The following is a 15875-nucleotide window of genomic DNA, read 5'->3' on the forward strand; positions in this document are numbered from 1 at the left end:
ACCAGCACCTGTGGGGCGCAAATAGCTGTTTTTTCCACTGTATTTGCAGTTCTCCGCTTTTAAGCAAGCCCTACCTCTACTTAATAGCAGAGTTGCTCTAAGTCCAGCTTGTGTTCCTACTGGAAGGCAATTTGAAGTCAATAGGAGCGAGGGGTTAAGTTGGCTGAACAGTAATAGCCCACAGCAGGCTGAGCTCTGCCAGGGGAAGATAAGCACACTAAGAATCCCAGCCAAATTATTATCCAGGCTTAGAACGGACTATGTGAATTCAGCTAATTGTTTAATGACTCGGTCACTTGCATTCGGTGTGCTCTGACACGAAAATGGTGGGGAGAAGGCTCAGGCTGTTTCACAACATATCAGCGTCTCTTCAGTGCTTCCAAGAGCCTGGTTTTAAGCGTGGATTTCTCCCTGGGCCTGCCCGTAAGAGGTGCAGGTGGTTTTTCCCAAGCCTGCTTTAGTCTATAGCAGTTTCAGTCACACGTGGCATTTGCTGTTGCACCGAGAGGTGGAACCTGGGAATGACCGAAGCTGAGCTTTATCGGAAGAAAAACCATCACTTTCTTGACAGAATTTACATGCAGATGAACCTAAAGTGAAGTATGTCAGTGAAGGTTTCTAAGCTACCCGCTTCCCTCTGCTTCTTTTTTTCTTTCTAAAACACACTAAGCTGCTCTCATAATAGAGAATGTTTTTTGTCATACACACCTCTGACAAAATGGTTGTTTTGACCACGTCTTTCAGTGGCTGGGATGACAAAGATTGCAGAAAACACAGCACCTCCCTAGACACACAGAGCCGGAGCTTTGATCTCAGTCCCGCTGGTTTCTGATTCTCCCTGTGGTTTTCCCTTCCAGGGCACAGCTCTTTATCCCGGCCCAAGTCGCTGCTGGTGTCCTCTCCTTCCACCAAGCTGCTGACGCTGGAGGAGGCGCAGGCGCGGACACAGGCCCAGATCAACTCTCCTATCGTGGCAGACAGCAAATACATTGAAGTGGGAGAAGGTCCTGCAGCTCTTCAGGGGAAATTCCACACAGTCATAGACTTTCCATCTGAAAGGTACAGACGAGTTTCCTTTCCAGCATCTGTCATAAATGTGCTGATATTCACTTAGCCTGGTCGTCCATGAAGTTTTCTTGCCAGTTTTCCACCTGCTTTGGACAATCGGAGGACTCGGCTTAACTCAGTTGTCTGGTAGACTTAGTTCAGCCACAGAGCTTCTGTGCCACTCCCTGCTTTTTAGCAGGGATATCATTAAAAGTATAAAGCCGTGTTGTATGTGATGCATATGTACTAGTCACTAATCATCTGTAAGCAGAGCGAACACCTGGAAACATTGGGGTTTTCCAGATTTCAGGACTAATTGCCTGTAACAAATCTGGGTTCCCCTCGAGGTGCCATCAAGTCTGCCCATTTGCTCCACTAGAAATTAAGTATGACAGTGGGAGGAGGTGGATGTGATTTACAGCACGAGTGAGAGGTGGTTTTGAATACGCTTTACAGACAACTGGTGCATCTGCCAGCTAATGAAAGCCACCCCTTAGGTGCTGCATTGTACACATACGGAGCCTTTGCTCACCTGCTTGGCATAGTTTGGTGACGAGCCATAAGAACAAAACCACCATCACCTAGTTAAAAGAGACCAAGTTTCTAAGCTTTATTTCAGCAGAAACCAAGCAGTGCTAATAGCAAATAGCCATCAGCAGGAATTAAGCGCAGTTTTCCCCTCCAACAGTTTGCTCTGTTTTCTCACTCCAGAAAAAGAGCGCCCAGCAAGATGAAGAAGTCACCAGTTGGCAGCTGGCGTTCCTTCTTCAACCTGGGCAAATCGTCATCCGTGTCCAAACGCAAACTGCAGCGCAATCCCAGCGAGCCCTCGGAAATGAAAGCCATAGCCCTGGCAGGTAAGGGTGCAAACCCAACTTCCACAATCCTGGGCTTTCCAGCAATGCTGAATTCACATTTTCAGTGTGATTTTATCTCCTTCTAGCGTTCAATCCATGTATAACACCTTCCATTAACATATCTTTCCCAAATTGATCTTGCATTAGCTCGGAATCATTCCTTCTGATGCATTGGTGTGCTCTCAAAAGGCACACAATTAAACTAGGTAAAAGCACACAAACTAAACTAGGTAAAGGTTGCTATTCCACAAACACATTCACCCCACCAGCTGTACCACTCTAACTGGAGAAGGCACCCAACAACCTTTTAGAGCTGCATTGTGGTCCCTTCCAACCTGGGATTCTTTGCATATAGACTCTGAATTCTCAGCCGTTTCCATATAGTGTTTGCTGTCTCTTTCCAAATTTAAAAATAGCAACAATATGCTTTTGTGGTAAAACACCACAAATCCCCAAACATGGGCCAGTGAGGACTTTTCTCCCATCTTCTCCCTGGTTCCATTTTTAAATTAGAACCCTCAGAGTCTCCAGTATAATACACACATTATATGACTGTCCTTAAAGACTGTCTGAAAGGGACCGCTGCAGGGCCATGTGCAGCAGGACTACGTCTGCCTTAGACAAGAAAGATTTTTAACAGTGAATGGGATAAATGTTTCTCTAAAGGCTTTGGAGTAAAGACCTAACCAAGAAAAACACAACCTCAAAACAAAAAAGCAGAACTATGACTCCCAGGACACTGGTACTGTTGCTAGAAACCCATTTGTTTCTTCCTACCACCATAGCCACATATAAGCTATTTTTATAATTCAGCTTCTCTGTCTCACTTGTGTTTCCTTAGGCGGACGGGGAGACAGCGGGACCCTTCGCTCCGCCAAAAGTGAAGAATCGCTCACCTCTCTGCATGCGGTTGATGGTAAGACAAGATCGTACCTGCCTCTTAATGTGTGTGGATTAAAAGATGCGGTTTGACATCACTGACTGCAAATAGTGAACAGGGCAGGTTTTCTACCCACCCAGTAAAAGCTGGACTTGGTAATTAATGAAGCAGCTCGCCGCTGCCCAACACATACGGGTATCCCAGAGAAATGTTCTTCGGGTCTTTGTTTTCCTTCTGAGGTAAAAAAGGCAAACCTCTTGCTTTTGTATGGCCAGCACTGCTTACATTTTTGCCTTGTCATCTCCCCTTTCTATTCTAAGGTGGAAAAGATGACATCAGAAGGAAGATGCTTTCTAAGAAAGCCTTAGGTCTACAGCACACTTATGCTGGTTTTGCTTTCACAAACAACTTTGTTTCAGACTAGATCAGACCTGACAACTGCTGTAAGAGAGTTTGAGCAAATGTAATAAACAGTTGCTGCTAACTACAGCACTTTTGCATTAGAGTTCACCAGGTGAGCATCTTACACACAGCCTTGAGACTGCTTTGAAAACACAAACCCATCGCCTCCTGGACAGTAAGGTTTTGAGACTAACCCTTGTGTATCTGTTCATTCCCAGGTGAATCTAAACTGTTTCGACCCAGAAGACCCAGGTCCAGTAGTGACGCGCTGTCCGCCTCCTTCAACGGAGAGCTCTTAGGAAACATGAATCGCTGCAACTCTTACGACAACCTGCCCCACGACGACAGCGATGGGGACGAGGGGCTCATCCACGTTCCCGCGCTGATTTCTCCTCGATCTGCCGAAGATGTCGATCTGAGTCCCCCAGATATCGGAGTCGCCAGCCTGGATTTCGACCCGATGTCTTTCCAGTGCAGCCCACCCCAAGCAGAGTCCGAGTGCCTGGACAGCAGCACCTCCCTGCTGGAGTCAGTCGGCATTAATAAGGAGAAACCGAGCCTGCTAAAGAAGGATTTAGAATCAGGCAGCCAGTCCCAGACACCAGGCAGTGCCACGAGCTCTGAGCCAGTCTCCCCTTTCCAAGAGAAGATGAGTCCCTTCTTTACTCTGGACCTGAGCCCCACGGAAGAGACAGCCTGCAAACCCCACACCTTCTCGCCCAGGGTGGGCCGAAAGCCCCTCAAATCTCCGCCGCTGCCCACGTCAGAACCCGTCTCCTTCGCGCTGCCCAGCCGCCTGTCAGAATCAATCGGAGCAGCGTCCGTCGTGGCCAGAAACTCCTCTGCTTCCGGCTGGAGCAAAGGGCTTGGCATCACCGAAATCACAAACAGGTCCCCAACCCAGATGTCCTTGCCCCTGAAAAACAGTGACACAGGAGCAGGGGAAGGAGCCCACCAGGAGCTCCAGCACGCCCAGCTAGTGGCTGCTGGCAAGGCAGAGGTGCCAGAAGAAGGGGAGAGACCAATATCGAGCAGTCAGAATAAGACTGTACCCACTGGACACACACAGCCAGGTACAGTGCATTTTCCTCCATTCTTTCTTTAAGTTCCAAAGGGGACCTGCTCTCAGAAACATCCTCCTCTGCGTGCCTTTTAGGAGAGGGGATTGCCCGTCGGTTCTGATCACAAGTGTCTTGCAGGGCTGTGCAGATCAGTAAGGTCTTAACCTCTGCCTTCTCCCTACATCACACAGATCGCAGATAAGTTTCCATAATCCTTTGAATACCGCTTTTTTGTTCCCCCATCCTGTCATGTGTGAAAATCTATAGCATGTCCTTCTAAATCATTTCAGCCAATAGACCATCTAAGACTTTTCATTTTTAAATTAAAAATCTGCCAACGCTTGAAGAAAGGACCTTTTCATCTAAAACCTTATGATCAAAATTGCGTAAGGGTATCTCATTCTCTTCTACCTACTTCCTACCTCTCTAGAAATGCAAGAGGAGCCTTTAGACAATCTCTTGTGTTTTTTTTCCTTCTCGTGATCAACTGCTGTGCTATTGAGCAGCGTTTGCATGTGAGACAAAGGTACAGTGTTTCACATCAGAAGGAATTGCCACTGTGAAAGCATGGAAAGCATCTATTTTTCTATAATAGTCGTTAAGGTTAGGTCACTCTCCTTACTGGGTAACGTACAATCACTCTCTCTCTCAATTTTCCCCCCATTAGGAGCAGTTGCCCTCGACTCCCCCCAGGATCCTGTTCCCGTCAGTTCTGTGTCTCTTATCCCTCCTCCTCCTCCGAAAAACGCGGCGCGCATGCTAGCCCTAGCGTTAGCCGAGTCCGCGCAGCAAGCGTCCGCCCAGTCCCAGAAAAGGCCAGGAGATGCTCATTCTGAAAGCACAAATTACGGAGAGACGGAAGCTGGCACAGCTCTAGAAAAGCTCCATCTCTCTGCCGGTGCTCCGGACAAGCTCCACCTGTACACCAGTCTGCCCGAGAACCGACTTCACTTCCAGACTGGGGCACCAGTGGAGCAGGATTGCCAAGGCAGCGGCGCACCCGCGGAGCAGAACCACCCGCCGGGGGCACCTGGGAACCGGGACCCAGGGGACGTGGCCGGGAGCAGAGATGGGGAGCAGGAGCAGTCCGCCTTCCATCCTGGGAAACTGGGGGACAAAGATCACGTCCCCTCCCACGCTGGGGACTGGGAGCACAAACCCCACCATGCTCCAGCTGCACTGCCTGACTGGGAAGCACCCACACCAGACCTGGCTGTAGATAAGCCCCAAATCCGTCCCTGCGCCTCTGGGGACAAGCAGCACCTTCCTTCCTGCACAGCCGATGACAAACTTCAGTCCTCTCCTGTTGCAACCACTGGGGAGAAAAGCGCCTCGTCTCCGATGCCGTATTTAACAACCATCCAAACAGCGACTGAGCCCAACCGCGGGCCAGCGGGTCTGGCAGAGGTCCCTGTCACAGCCGCACCGCGCACAGCCGGCCAGCCCGCCCCGGCACACAGGCAGGACCACCAGTCCGCAACGGGACAAGTGCCAGCGGCCTCGGCAAAAGCATCGAGTAGTTCCAATCAGGTATGTGGATGTGTCCTCCTGGCCTTGCGTGTTTTCGCAAGCACAGTGTCTGTGCACAGGTTGTATCCCAATATACCTCGGTTTTAAGGAGAAAAAGCATCTGCTGGGGGTGTCTGATGCGGGGAATGCCAGTTTAAAAGGGCCAAAAACAAGGAAGAATTTTTGCATCCTCTCTCCTGGGGGGCTGACAAAATCCTCTCCCAACATCCTCTTTAGGAAAGCAGGTCAGATTCCACATGTGAGTGTTAGATGTGGAAATGTCCTCTCAGAAATCCAGATTGCTGCCCTTGAACCTGCAGCCTGTCTTGGGCACCACAGGCACATTTCAGGAAGGGATTTCTGCTGTTACACTGCTTCCTCTGCTCCTCAGGAGTGTAAATCCAGGCACACTTTCATTAGGATGAGTATAATACATTTATGAACAGACCACCTAACAGAGCGCTCCTAACAAAATCTCCACAGCACAGAAAAAACTGCTTACATTGAACTAATCCGTACAAGCATCTGTGAGATTTTAACTCCAGATTTGGGGTGCTTGCTTGTAACTTCTGCCTGTTTCTTCCCTATAGGTATGGGGCACAACTGCACCCGAAAAGCCACCTGAGCCCACGCCTGTTTTCGTCTCTGAAAACAGTTCGGCCGCCCGCTGCTCTTCTTCCGTGCCCACGGGCCACCAGAGCCACCCAGAGAAACCTCGGGAGACCACCAGGGCTCCCCCCCTGCACCTGCGCTCCGAGTCCGTCCCCACTCACTCCTCCTACAGCTTCACGCCTCCCGTGCCGCCCGTGAGAACGCTGGAGAGCAAAATCGCCGCCGCCATGCACTCCGGCAACGCGGACGCCATCAACAACTCCAATTATCAGGCCTTCCTGTCCTCCTCCATGCTGGCCTCCTCCGTGGAGGAAGCGCTGCTGCCACCACCACCTCCACCCCCTAAGCACGCGTCCCTGCAGCCCGTGTACGTGCCGCATCCCAAACCCGAGAGCATCCCCGAGCCCTCTGGTCCAGACACCTACCTGCACCACAAGCCGACCTCCATCCATCAGTACAGACCCGAGAGCGTTCCTCCTCACCTCTCCTACCACAGCAAACCCGACCCGCACCCAGCCTACCCGCCTCGCTCGGAGACACCCGCGGCCGCCCGCTACAACACCTACGTGAACCAAGGCAAGAGCACCCCAGCTCTCCACTCCAAACCTCGCAGCCGGACGGAGTTCGTGTCCTCCGTGAGCCCCACGGGTCTGCGCAACGCCGGCTACGCCGAGGACGCTCCTCCGTACCCCACTATCCGCAGGGTTCAGTCGCTGCACGTCCCCACCCCTGCCGCCACAGCCATCCGCTCCGTCCCCATTTCGCGGACCGAGGTGCCTCCGGACGACGAGCCGGTGTACTGCCCGCGGCCGCTTTATCAGTACAAGCCATATCAGCCCCACTCTGACTACCACGTCACTCAGCTGCAGCCTTATTTTGAGAACGGGCGGGTGCATTACCGGTACAGTCCTTATTCCAGCTCTTCCAGCTCCTCTTACTACACCGCAGCCGACGGGAGCTTTTACGACCTGGATCCCTACAGCACAGTGCGGGTCAGACCTTTCCACCCCCTGCCCAGCCGAGACTTTGCGTCCTATGCATCCCGGCTGCAAAGCAAAGGTCTGTACCGCTATCCCAGCCTGTCTGCCTACCCCCGGGGGGGCCTCATCGGCCACCTGGCAGGCAAAGAGCACAGCTTCATCAGCAGAGACGTGCCTCCCGCCCCGGACATCAAGCACATGTACATGTCGTGGGACCTGGAGGACATGGAGAAGTACCGCATGCAGTCCATCCGGCGGGAGAGCCGCACACGCCAGAAGGCGAAAGGGCCGGTGATGTCCCAGTACGACAACGTGGCCCCGGTGCTGCAGGAGGAACTGGGAGGACTGGACGTGATTCACTTGCGCAGCAAATCGGATCCTGGGAAAACTGGTCTCCTCACCGTGGCGGAAGGGAAGGAGGGGAGGTACCCGGCCAAAGCAGCTACTCCCGAGGGGGATGAACGTTACTACATGCAGCACCCCGAGCCGGAGCCGGACAGAAGCCACTACCATGGAGGAGCATACGGGAACGGGCAGGCGGAGAAGCCGTCCCTTCCCCAAAAGCAGAGCAGCGTCCGCAACAGGAAGGGGCACGAGCCGGGCTGCAATGCCAGCGAGCACCGGACGCACTTGCAGCAAGACGCGAGCCACAGGCAGCCTTCCGAACCCAAAAACGGGCCCCCTTACCCCGAGTACAGACCCAAAGGTGGTCCTGAGCCCCCCGAGCCCATCGGTTACCAGCACTCAGGTGGGAAGTACGTCCCGGCGAACCAGGAGACCCTGAGACTGAACCACAAGGAGGTGAGGTTGGCGGAGGAGAGGCCGGATTTGGAGAGGTCTCGAGCCAGACCGACCCCGTCCACGGAGAAACACTCCAGAGACTGCTATAAAGAAGAGGAACACGCCGCCTCGCCCATGGCACCGCCGCCCAAGCCCGAACGGAGCCACAGCCTCCGAATGCAGCACCCCGAAAGCACGGAGAGGGACTCTGCCCTCCTGTACCCCTACCAAACCCTGGGGAAACGCCAAAGCGCTATGACTGTGGTGTCCCAGTACGATAATCTGGAGGATTACCATACCATGCCTCAGCACCAAAGAGGGGGCTACGTGGGAGGAGGGGGGTTTGTGCCCCCCGGTTTTACCCACGTGCACAGTAGAACTTACGCCACGGCCCTCGGCCAGGGAGCCTTCCTGCCGAGCGAGCTGTGTTTGCAGAGGCCTGAGACAGAGGTGCACGTCGAGTGAGCTGTGGGGGACGCAGGGATAGAGTCTAAGCAGCCTCTGCTGGACAGCGGACTGTTTTATTTTTTCAGTGACACAAAAAAAAGAGAAAAATACCCCAATCTTGCCCCATTGAGCAAAGCAAAACCCACCCTCAGCCCCCCCCTCCTAGCCCACCGCTCACTGTTTTTACCTAGTAGAGATTTAGCTTTTTCACGTAGTTTTGAGACAACTGGAACGGCAGGGCAGGCTCTTGGCACACAGGCCGGGTAGAGCCCAAAGAGATGCTGTTGGCAGGGAGGGAAGGAAAAAACCTTCCTTGGATTTGACATTGGCGTTTACCGGCGCTTCCTCACTGCACCTCTGTGGTCCCGTGCATGTGGGACCGTGCATGCTGCTGCTCACCCCGCCCGTCGTACGTTTATTGTAGGCCAGCTATGGAAGCCAAGTGGGGCAGGTTTGCATTTCTCATCACAGAAGTGCACCAAACCACACACGCACAGTTGGGAACAGCACAGCATTTCATGGCAACTCCTCTTTGCTGCTATCACAGTCCAGGTAATTTAATACCATGTTGTGGCTGGCCAGACAGTATCATCTCTTTACAAAAATATTGCTGAATATTATTGTAATATAGCAATAATATTGCTAAAAAAAAATCTCTATAGCATTATGCCCAGCTTGTAAATTGGAGCCCAGCTTCCCAGCTGGGAACGACTGTGTAAGTGCCGAGTTACCTGCATGAGCAGCTATTTGCCCTGGGCCGGATCCTGCCGCTCTTAGATCAGGGAAAGCTCCGACCTTAAACCAAAGGTCTGCAGGACACAGCTTGCTGTAACCTCTAAATTCTGCATCGGCAAGGGGATCCCCACGAGCTCACGGCACACGCAGAGCAGGTCCGTGCTGTCTGTGCGTTGGGAAATCGTGCCGCCTCCCGTAGCGCAAGTGTAGCTCACCCCAGTATCCGGTCAGCCGGAGGGACAGAAGGCCAGTGCACTCTCTAGAATACAAATAAAGTGTTGTCCTAGGTAATTAAAAGCTTTCCGTATTGTCAAAGCAGCCAGGCAGCATCGTGCTTGCAGCCTCTCACTTCCCAGGGCTTGCTGCACCCCCCCGTTAAAAAGCACATCCATTTCATTAGGCAGAGCTCGCAAGCAATACTTAAGATATAGGAGGTTTTTTAAGTGTTCACTGATAAATTCCTGTCTTGTGCAGTTGAAGAACTTCTCTACCTGTTTGGAACCTCTCATGTTTTATTAAAGCCCTGGAGGTTGTGCAGTTAGCACTCAGCTGTGTAAGTCAAAGGGAACTCATATTTTTATTTTATTTTTTTTTAACAAAAGTTTCACAGCTATTTCAGGGGCTTTTAAAGCATAAGGAAAACCTGCTTCTAGTAGCTAACCAGCCTTTAGCTGTTTGCTGCTTTTAATATTGTAGCCTCCTCTGGAACTGTTTTGGTAACACTACCTTACGGTAGCGTTACACTATTTTATTGTGCAATGCTGTTGTTTTAAGCATTTTCTTTAGAAGAACTGTTCCTATATGTTACAGAAATAAATCTGGCAGTGAGGAAAGAGAAGAGGAAAAAACCCAGTGCAGTGATCCAGGTTACCGCGATCTCCTTGAGAGTAATTACCAGGTAGAGGGCTTGGGTTTTTTGTGAGATGATACTTTTTGCATGCAGTTGAAGCAGGGACAGGGTGTTTGGTTCAGGCTATTTGGGATTCAGGTAACAAGAGCTGGAGGTCAAAGCTCTCTCCATAAAAGCCTTAACTCCCCAGTCCTGCCCCTGCAGCAATGCTCCTAAACCTCCGCTTTAGCCTTACGTAAACCAGGACTATCCTGCTCTGAGGGGGCTCCTGCTAATTGTGAACGCCTCTCTGGATTTTCCTGCTCAAAGCCACTGTCTCCTTCCAGAGACCAAGTGCCATCCCTGGCCAACTCGTGTTCCTTAAACGTTAGGGCTGCTCCTGCCTGAGCCTGGGCTCCTCAGCTCGCTGCATCGGGTGATGCTGGAACCTCTCAGAGAACCCAAACTTCATTTCTGTGCACCAGCGGTGAGCCACAAATTAAAAAAATACACAAATTAAAAAGGTTGAGGCACCGGCTTTTCCCAGATGATAACACAGATGAGCACCTTTCTTGTTGGTGTTGCTGCTGCCTGCGGCTTAAGCATCTCGATGCGATTCTGCAGTCACCCCCGCATCCACCCCACACCAAGCCATACAGCGAGCTATGCAGTTCTGCTCTTGCACTGTGGTTAAGCTCATGGTCCTTAGAAAGTGTTTTACATCCTCGTTAATCCAAGCTAAAGTTATATTTTTCAAAAAATCACAGCTGAGATTAAACAGGGCGTTATGTGTCAGAGCGAGGAGGGGAGGTTGCACCAGTCTAGTTGGAAGGTCAGTTCTTGGTGTCCTCGCAGAGAAATGGGAGAGAGCAAGGGGACAGCGAGGCAAATCATTCTCTGAATTAAAGTCCAGTTCTGCTCAGATTAAATAATTTATTGCCTAACCTTATCTCCAGCCGGATGACAAGCGTCTGTGCTCTTAAATAATTCCCTTTTACTTGCCACAAGCTACCTGCCTCTTAAACGGCCACTTCCTAAGTTTGCAGCCGTGCGTCTCCCCCGTGCATGCAGGAGTTAGTGTCCAACAGCATCCTCCAGCGACCCATAGGAGACCCTCCTTATACGTTAGGTGAGTAACGAGGACCCGGCCCCTATGAAGTCTTAAGTGAAGCGTTAATTTCTTAAGAGTCTTATCAGGTGAAATATATATGCATATATGACAAACCACCCATGACTTTGTGCCTATGTCTTTCCAGAGAGCCTCATGTTATGCTCATCCTTTGAAGGGGGGGGTCAGTAGGAATGCACAGCAGTAGTAAAGTAGCTACACAAAACCAACTTTAAAACGTCCTGTTCCTCTTTAACCCCAGAAAGGGACAGAACCTCACGTGCACTCTGCCATCCATCACATCGACTGATGTGTTACGTGTTAGGAAACCTGGATGAGAAATCCCATGATTGTTTTTGTTCAAGGCGGCTTTAGGCACGCAAGTGTTTTCCCAGAGCCTCGTGCTCCAGATCCCTGGCGTTGGAAGGCATGGTCTGGTTAAAACCAACATCCAGCCCAAACCCTGCGTGTGCGGAGCCTTGCCTGGTCCAGTTGGGGGGAGGGAAGAGGGGGAGAAAAGGGTTGTTTTGCAGTTCATTTTCCTGCTGTAAAAGACTTGATTTTTTTGTTTCTTTTCCCTGAGCTGCATGAGAGAAACATCCCAGAAAGCCTTGGGTTACCTTTGGAGTTCCCCTTCACTTTAATTTATATAGTGTCTTTTTTTGTGAACTGGTGTAAAATGTATATGCCGACAAGCTCATGTATTTTTATGTAAATATTTTTTGTGGTTTCCCCACTTGCCATTCTCTGTAAATATTTAGAATTCTCATATTCTTCTCACCTTGTATGATGCAGATGTGGTTTTGTTCCTGTTTTTTATTTGTACTGTAATGCAACAATCCAGACTGAGGTGTCTTGTGGTATTAAACAAAAGCAACAGTCCCACTGAGCTCACACTCAGATGTACAACTTGACAGCATTAATCAAGCCAGGTTAAAAACTATTCCTGTGTGTTTGTGTGTATTTTTGCCACTGCTTCATTAATTATATTTAAAAAAAAAAAAGGAAAAAGGCCCTGCTTTGGAGGGATGCTGGCAGGCATCTCTGAAGGCAATGGAGGAGGTGACTTTGTGTAGCAGAATTGCTCCCTGTAAGCCCGTGCCACTGCTTATCTGTCCAGTTACAGCTGCCACTGCTTCCTAACAAAAAATAAGCCAGCCTGGCCTTTTTTAGTCTCCCTTTCTTCTCACCCAGCATGTCAGCCCAAGGAGAAAGAGCTTGGTATTTGCACAGAAGGCACAGGGCAGATTTAAGTCAGGACTAACAGATGGCACAGGCCACCTTGGCCCTTGGAGCTGGCCAGGGGGGATTCTAGGCAGCACAGTCTATTGTTCGTAGTTAATTAGCAGCCAAAAGATGATTAAAGGAAGCTAGTTTCATATTTTCTTAACATTGTAAGAAGGGCATTCAGCAGTCTTTTAAACAAATAAATGTTTTGCTTTTTAGAAGTGCTGCCAGCAGTAAAACCAACTTAACAGTCCTGTCCTGGCCCCTTGCCACGCTGAGCCCATAGAGCATGATCTGCCGTGGGCATGGATCCGTTGGGCCTGTTTTGAGATCGATCTTTTGAAATCTCCACCTAACGCACTCCTAAATCCTCGCTTTACCATCCAGGTTTGCCTCTTAATGCACATTCAGCCTCTCCAGGTCACTGCTCGAGAAAGGTCGCCCCAGCAAGTCCAGCAGCACCCCTGTTCTCTGTTCCCATCATCTGCTTGGCACCAGGAATTCCTACCCTTCCAGAGCAATACGGACAGGATGAGGAGACCTCATAAAGGAATGGAATCCTGTGAGCAGTACATAGGTGCAGCGGGCATCGAGCTTTCCATGTGCTGAGCACCGTCACAGGCACCACTGCTGCATCCAACCAGGCTTTCGCTAACCTCCGTGCTCACTGCCCACCCCTGCTCGGATGCGTCCGATGAAGACTCAGCTGTTAATGCCACTGAAGTTGTCCCTGAGGCCACCAAAGGCAAAGCACAAAGCGAGGGTGAGTTAGCAAATGATCTCAACTCTTCCCCAGGCCAGGAGACAAAGTCGCACCTGAACTGAAGCTCAGCAGCTTTTCTGCACAGGGCACAAACCATCAGGGACAGACTTAAACTCCACGGTGTCCGAGCCCTGTTAAAAGCCTGGGCATTATAAAATGTGTTTTGCTGAAAGTGCTGCCACCAGGCAGCGCTGTGAAACCACATTTGCCGATAAAAAACAACTGTTCAGGCCACTTAAAAGAACGATGTTCCCATTCTAGTAGCTTCTGTTCAGGTTTCCAACTCTTGATATCTAAGGAGTGGATTTTCTTTTAACTTCTTGGTTTAAAAGTCCCTGGGGGGGGGGGCTGAGCACCTTTTAGGTCACTGTGCTGAGCTGGGGTGATGCTGCTGGAGGGGGCTGAGTGGTGATAATGTAACTGTCTCTAATCACTAACAGGTTTTAGGAGGTGTCAATGGGCTGTATGCACCTCCCCTTGCCCCGCCTTTTCCTGAGATACCCTTGCACCTGCTAATTATTAGTGCTTCATCAGCTGGTGCTTAATGTCCTGCCCCTCCCTCTGCAGTCACAGGGCTCAGTGTGGAGGGATCTTCCTAGGGGTGCAGTTCTAGCCTGGGAAAAATCTCAGCTTATTGTGACCCTCCCCACCCCGAGTAGCAGCCTCTGGGGTTCAGTCCCGTGGGGGGTTACACACCCCAATAGTTGTATCTGGATGTTCCCAGCCTGTCTTTAGGCACCCAAAGGTGAAAAACTGTCCTGAGGAGAGTAAAACCTGGGCGATGAGTGAATTAAAATCACAGCTCACCTCGCTGTTTCCCTGGAAAGCGTGTCTGTAGGGCTGGGGGGGTGTAGCTGGGAGGGGGAAAGGGAGGGTTGGTCTACCCAAATAAGAAGGGACAGGAAACAGCCTCAGGTTGTGCCAGGGGAGCTTGAGGTTGGATCTGGGGACCAATTTCTTCCCCAAAGGGCTGTGGGACATTGGAACAGTTTGCCCGGGGCAGTGCTGGAGTCACCATCCCTGGAGGGTTGGACAGATGAGGTTTTTAGGGGCATATTTTAGTGCCAGATTTAGGTTATGGTTGGACTCGATGATCTGGAGGGTCTTTTCCAACCCGAACGGATCTCTGATGGCTCGGGTGCAGACAACCAGCCCCCTGACGGCTCACAGCCCCTGGACGGACCAGGTGAGTGCTCGTGCTGGGGACCCTGCGGAGGGGACGGCGGAGCCTCGTCTGCCTGCCGCCTGCTCGGGGAGGTGCGTTTGGCTCTGGCACCTCGGGTTGCTGGTACCTGTGTGTGTGTGGCTCACGGAGCGCTGGCTGTAATTGTGGTTTCTGGAGAAGGACGATGCCGGTGTCCTCCCATGGTGGTTCTTTCTTTGGTGTGGTGAGCTTAGAGAAGTTGGTTTGTGGTGGGGCCAGTGCTGCTGCGAGCTGGCAGGCATTGAATGTCTCCTGGTGCTATTATGGCCTCGTGTTGCACCAGGAGAGGTGTAGATATTGGTTATTAGCAATAATTTATTTGCGGAAAGGGCTGTTGGGCATTGGAACAGGCTGCCCAGGGCAGTGGTGGAGTCACCATCCCTGGAGGGGTTGAAAAGATGTATAGATGAGGTTCTTAGGAACGTGGGTTAGTGCCAGAGTTAGGTTATGGTTGAACTTCATCATGTTAAGGGTCTCTTCTAACCAAAATAATTCTATGATCAAGTACTCTCCTGAATAAAATAATAGATAATGAGTTGGATCAGGCAAAGTTGTGAGCTGGTTTCTGTTGGGGTTATTTGGGGTTTTTTGCCTCTGCCCATGTTTGCAGCGTCTCGCGATGTCCAGAGCTGCTGCGGGACTTGTGAGCAGAGCAGCTCTGGTTCCCAGCAGCGAGTCCTCGCGCAGGAGCAGCAGCTGGTACCTCGGGGAGATGGTCATGGGCATGAAGGCGTCGCTGCTGTTTCGGAGCAGCTGGCTCCGTGTTGGTGTGTGTTCATAGGATGTTTGGGGCAGGAAGAGTCGGTCGGATGCTCTGAGAACCTTGGTGTTCCCCAGCGACTCGGAGGGAGCCGCTCTGCGCCGGGGAGGAGCTCGGTTTAGCGCTTCTGTTCCCCTTAGCTTTAGTTTTGGCCTAGAAAATGGGACTTTATTGATTACTAACTATAATATTGTATTTCTATTAACTAAGGGGGCAGGGCCTTGAAGAAGACCTTCTACCTCCTTCAGCTCATTTCCTCTGATGCATTCCGTGTTTTCTCTAGGATGACTCTAATTTTCCATGTATGTGTTTAATTTGGGACGAGGATGTCTAGGGGGGCTGCGGGACACCCCTTGCCCGAGCTTTGCTCGAAGAAGGACAGAAACACTTTATTTATCTGCTGTCCCTTTTGCTTCCAGCCACAAACATCCGTCTGCACTTCAGACCTTGTCTGTTTGTGGAATTCTGAGCACCAAAGCCCTCCCGTGAGCTCCCCCCCAAAAAGAAGGGTGCACGGTCTGACAGACACAAGCCAGGGCTTCCTACCCTGGATAAATCTGTCCCCTAAAATGCGTTTTGAATGTATGCAATGGGGTAGTTTAAAATGAATGATGTAATTTTAAAATTTTCTTTTAAAAGCAACAGAAAAAAAATCCCCCTGGCCTCTGTTGTAT

The 15875-nt window shown here is 50.9% G+C and overlaps 1 protein-coding gene across 7 annotated transcripts in view; it reads left to right on the forward strand.

Moving 5' to 3' along the window:
- The window catches only part of ARHGAP32 (Rho GTPase activating protein 32), a 159343-nt gene extending 147153 nt beyond the window's left edge, over positions 1-12190 (forward strand). For all 7 annotated transcript variants that reach the window (XM_071798681.1, XM_071798682.1, XM_071798679.1 and 4 more), the window contains 6 exons: positions 858-1059; positions 1759-1904; positions 2746-2820; positions 3405-4259; positions 4915-5777; positions 6347-12190. In XM_071798681.1, coding sequence (XP_071654782.1) covers positions 858-1059; positions 1759-1904; positions 2746-2820; positions 3405-4259; positions 4915-5777; positions 6347-8593 — 4388 coding nt within the window. In that variant the 3' untranslated portion in view covers positions 8594-12190. The remainder of the gene's footprint in view (positions 1-857; positions 1060-1758; positions 1905-2745; positions 2821-3404; positions 4260-4914; positions 5778-6346) is intronic.
- Positions 12191-15875: the final 3685 nt, after the last annotated feature.

This window comes from Patagioenas fasciata, chromosome 24 (genome assembly GCF_037038585.1).
Source record: "Patagioenas fasciata isolate bPatFas1 chromosome 24, bPatFas1.hap1, whole genome shotgun sequence".
Lineage (NCBI taxonomy): Eukaryota > Metazoa > Chordata > Aves > Columbiformes > Columbidae > Patagioenas > Patagioenas fasciata.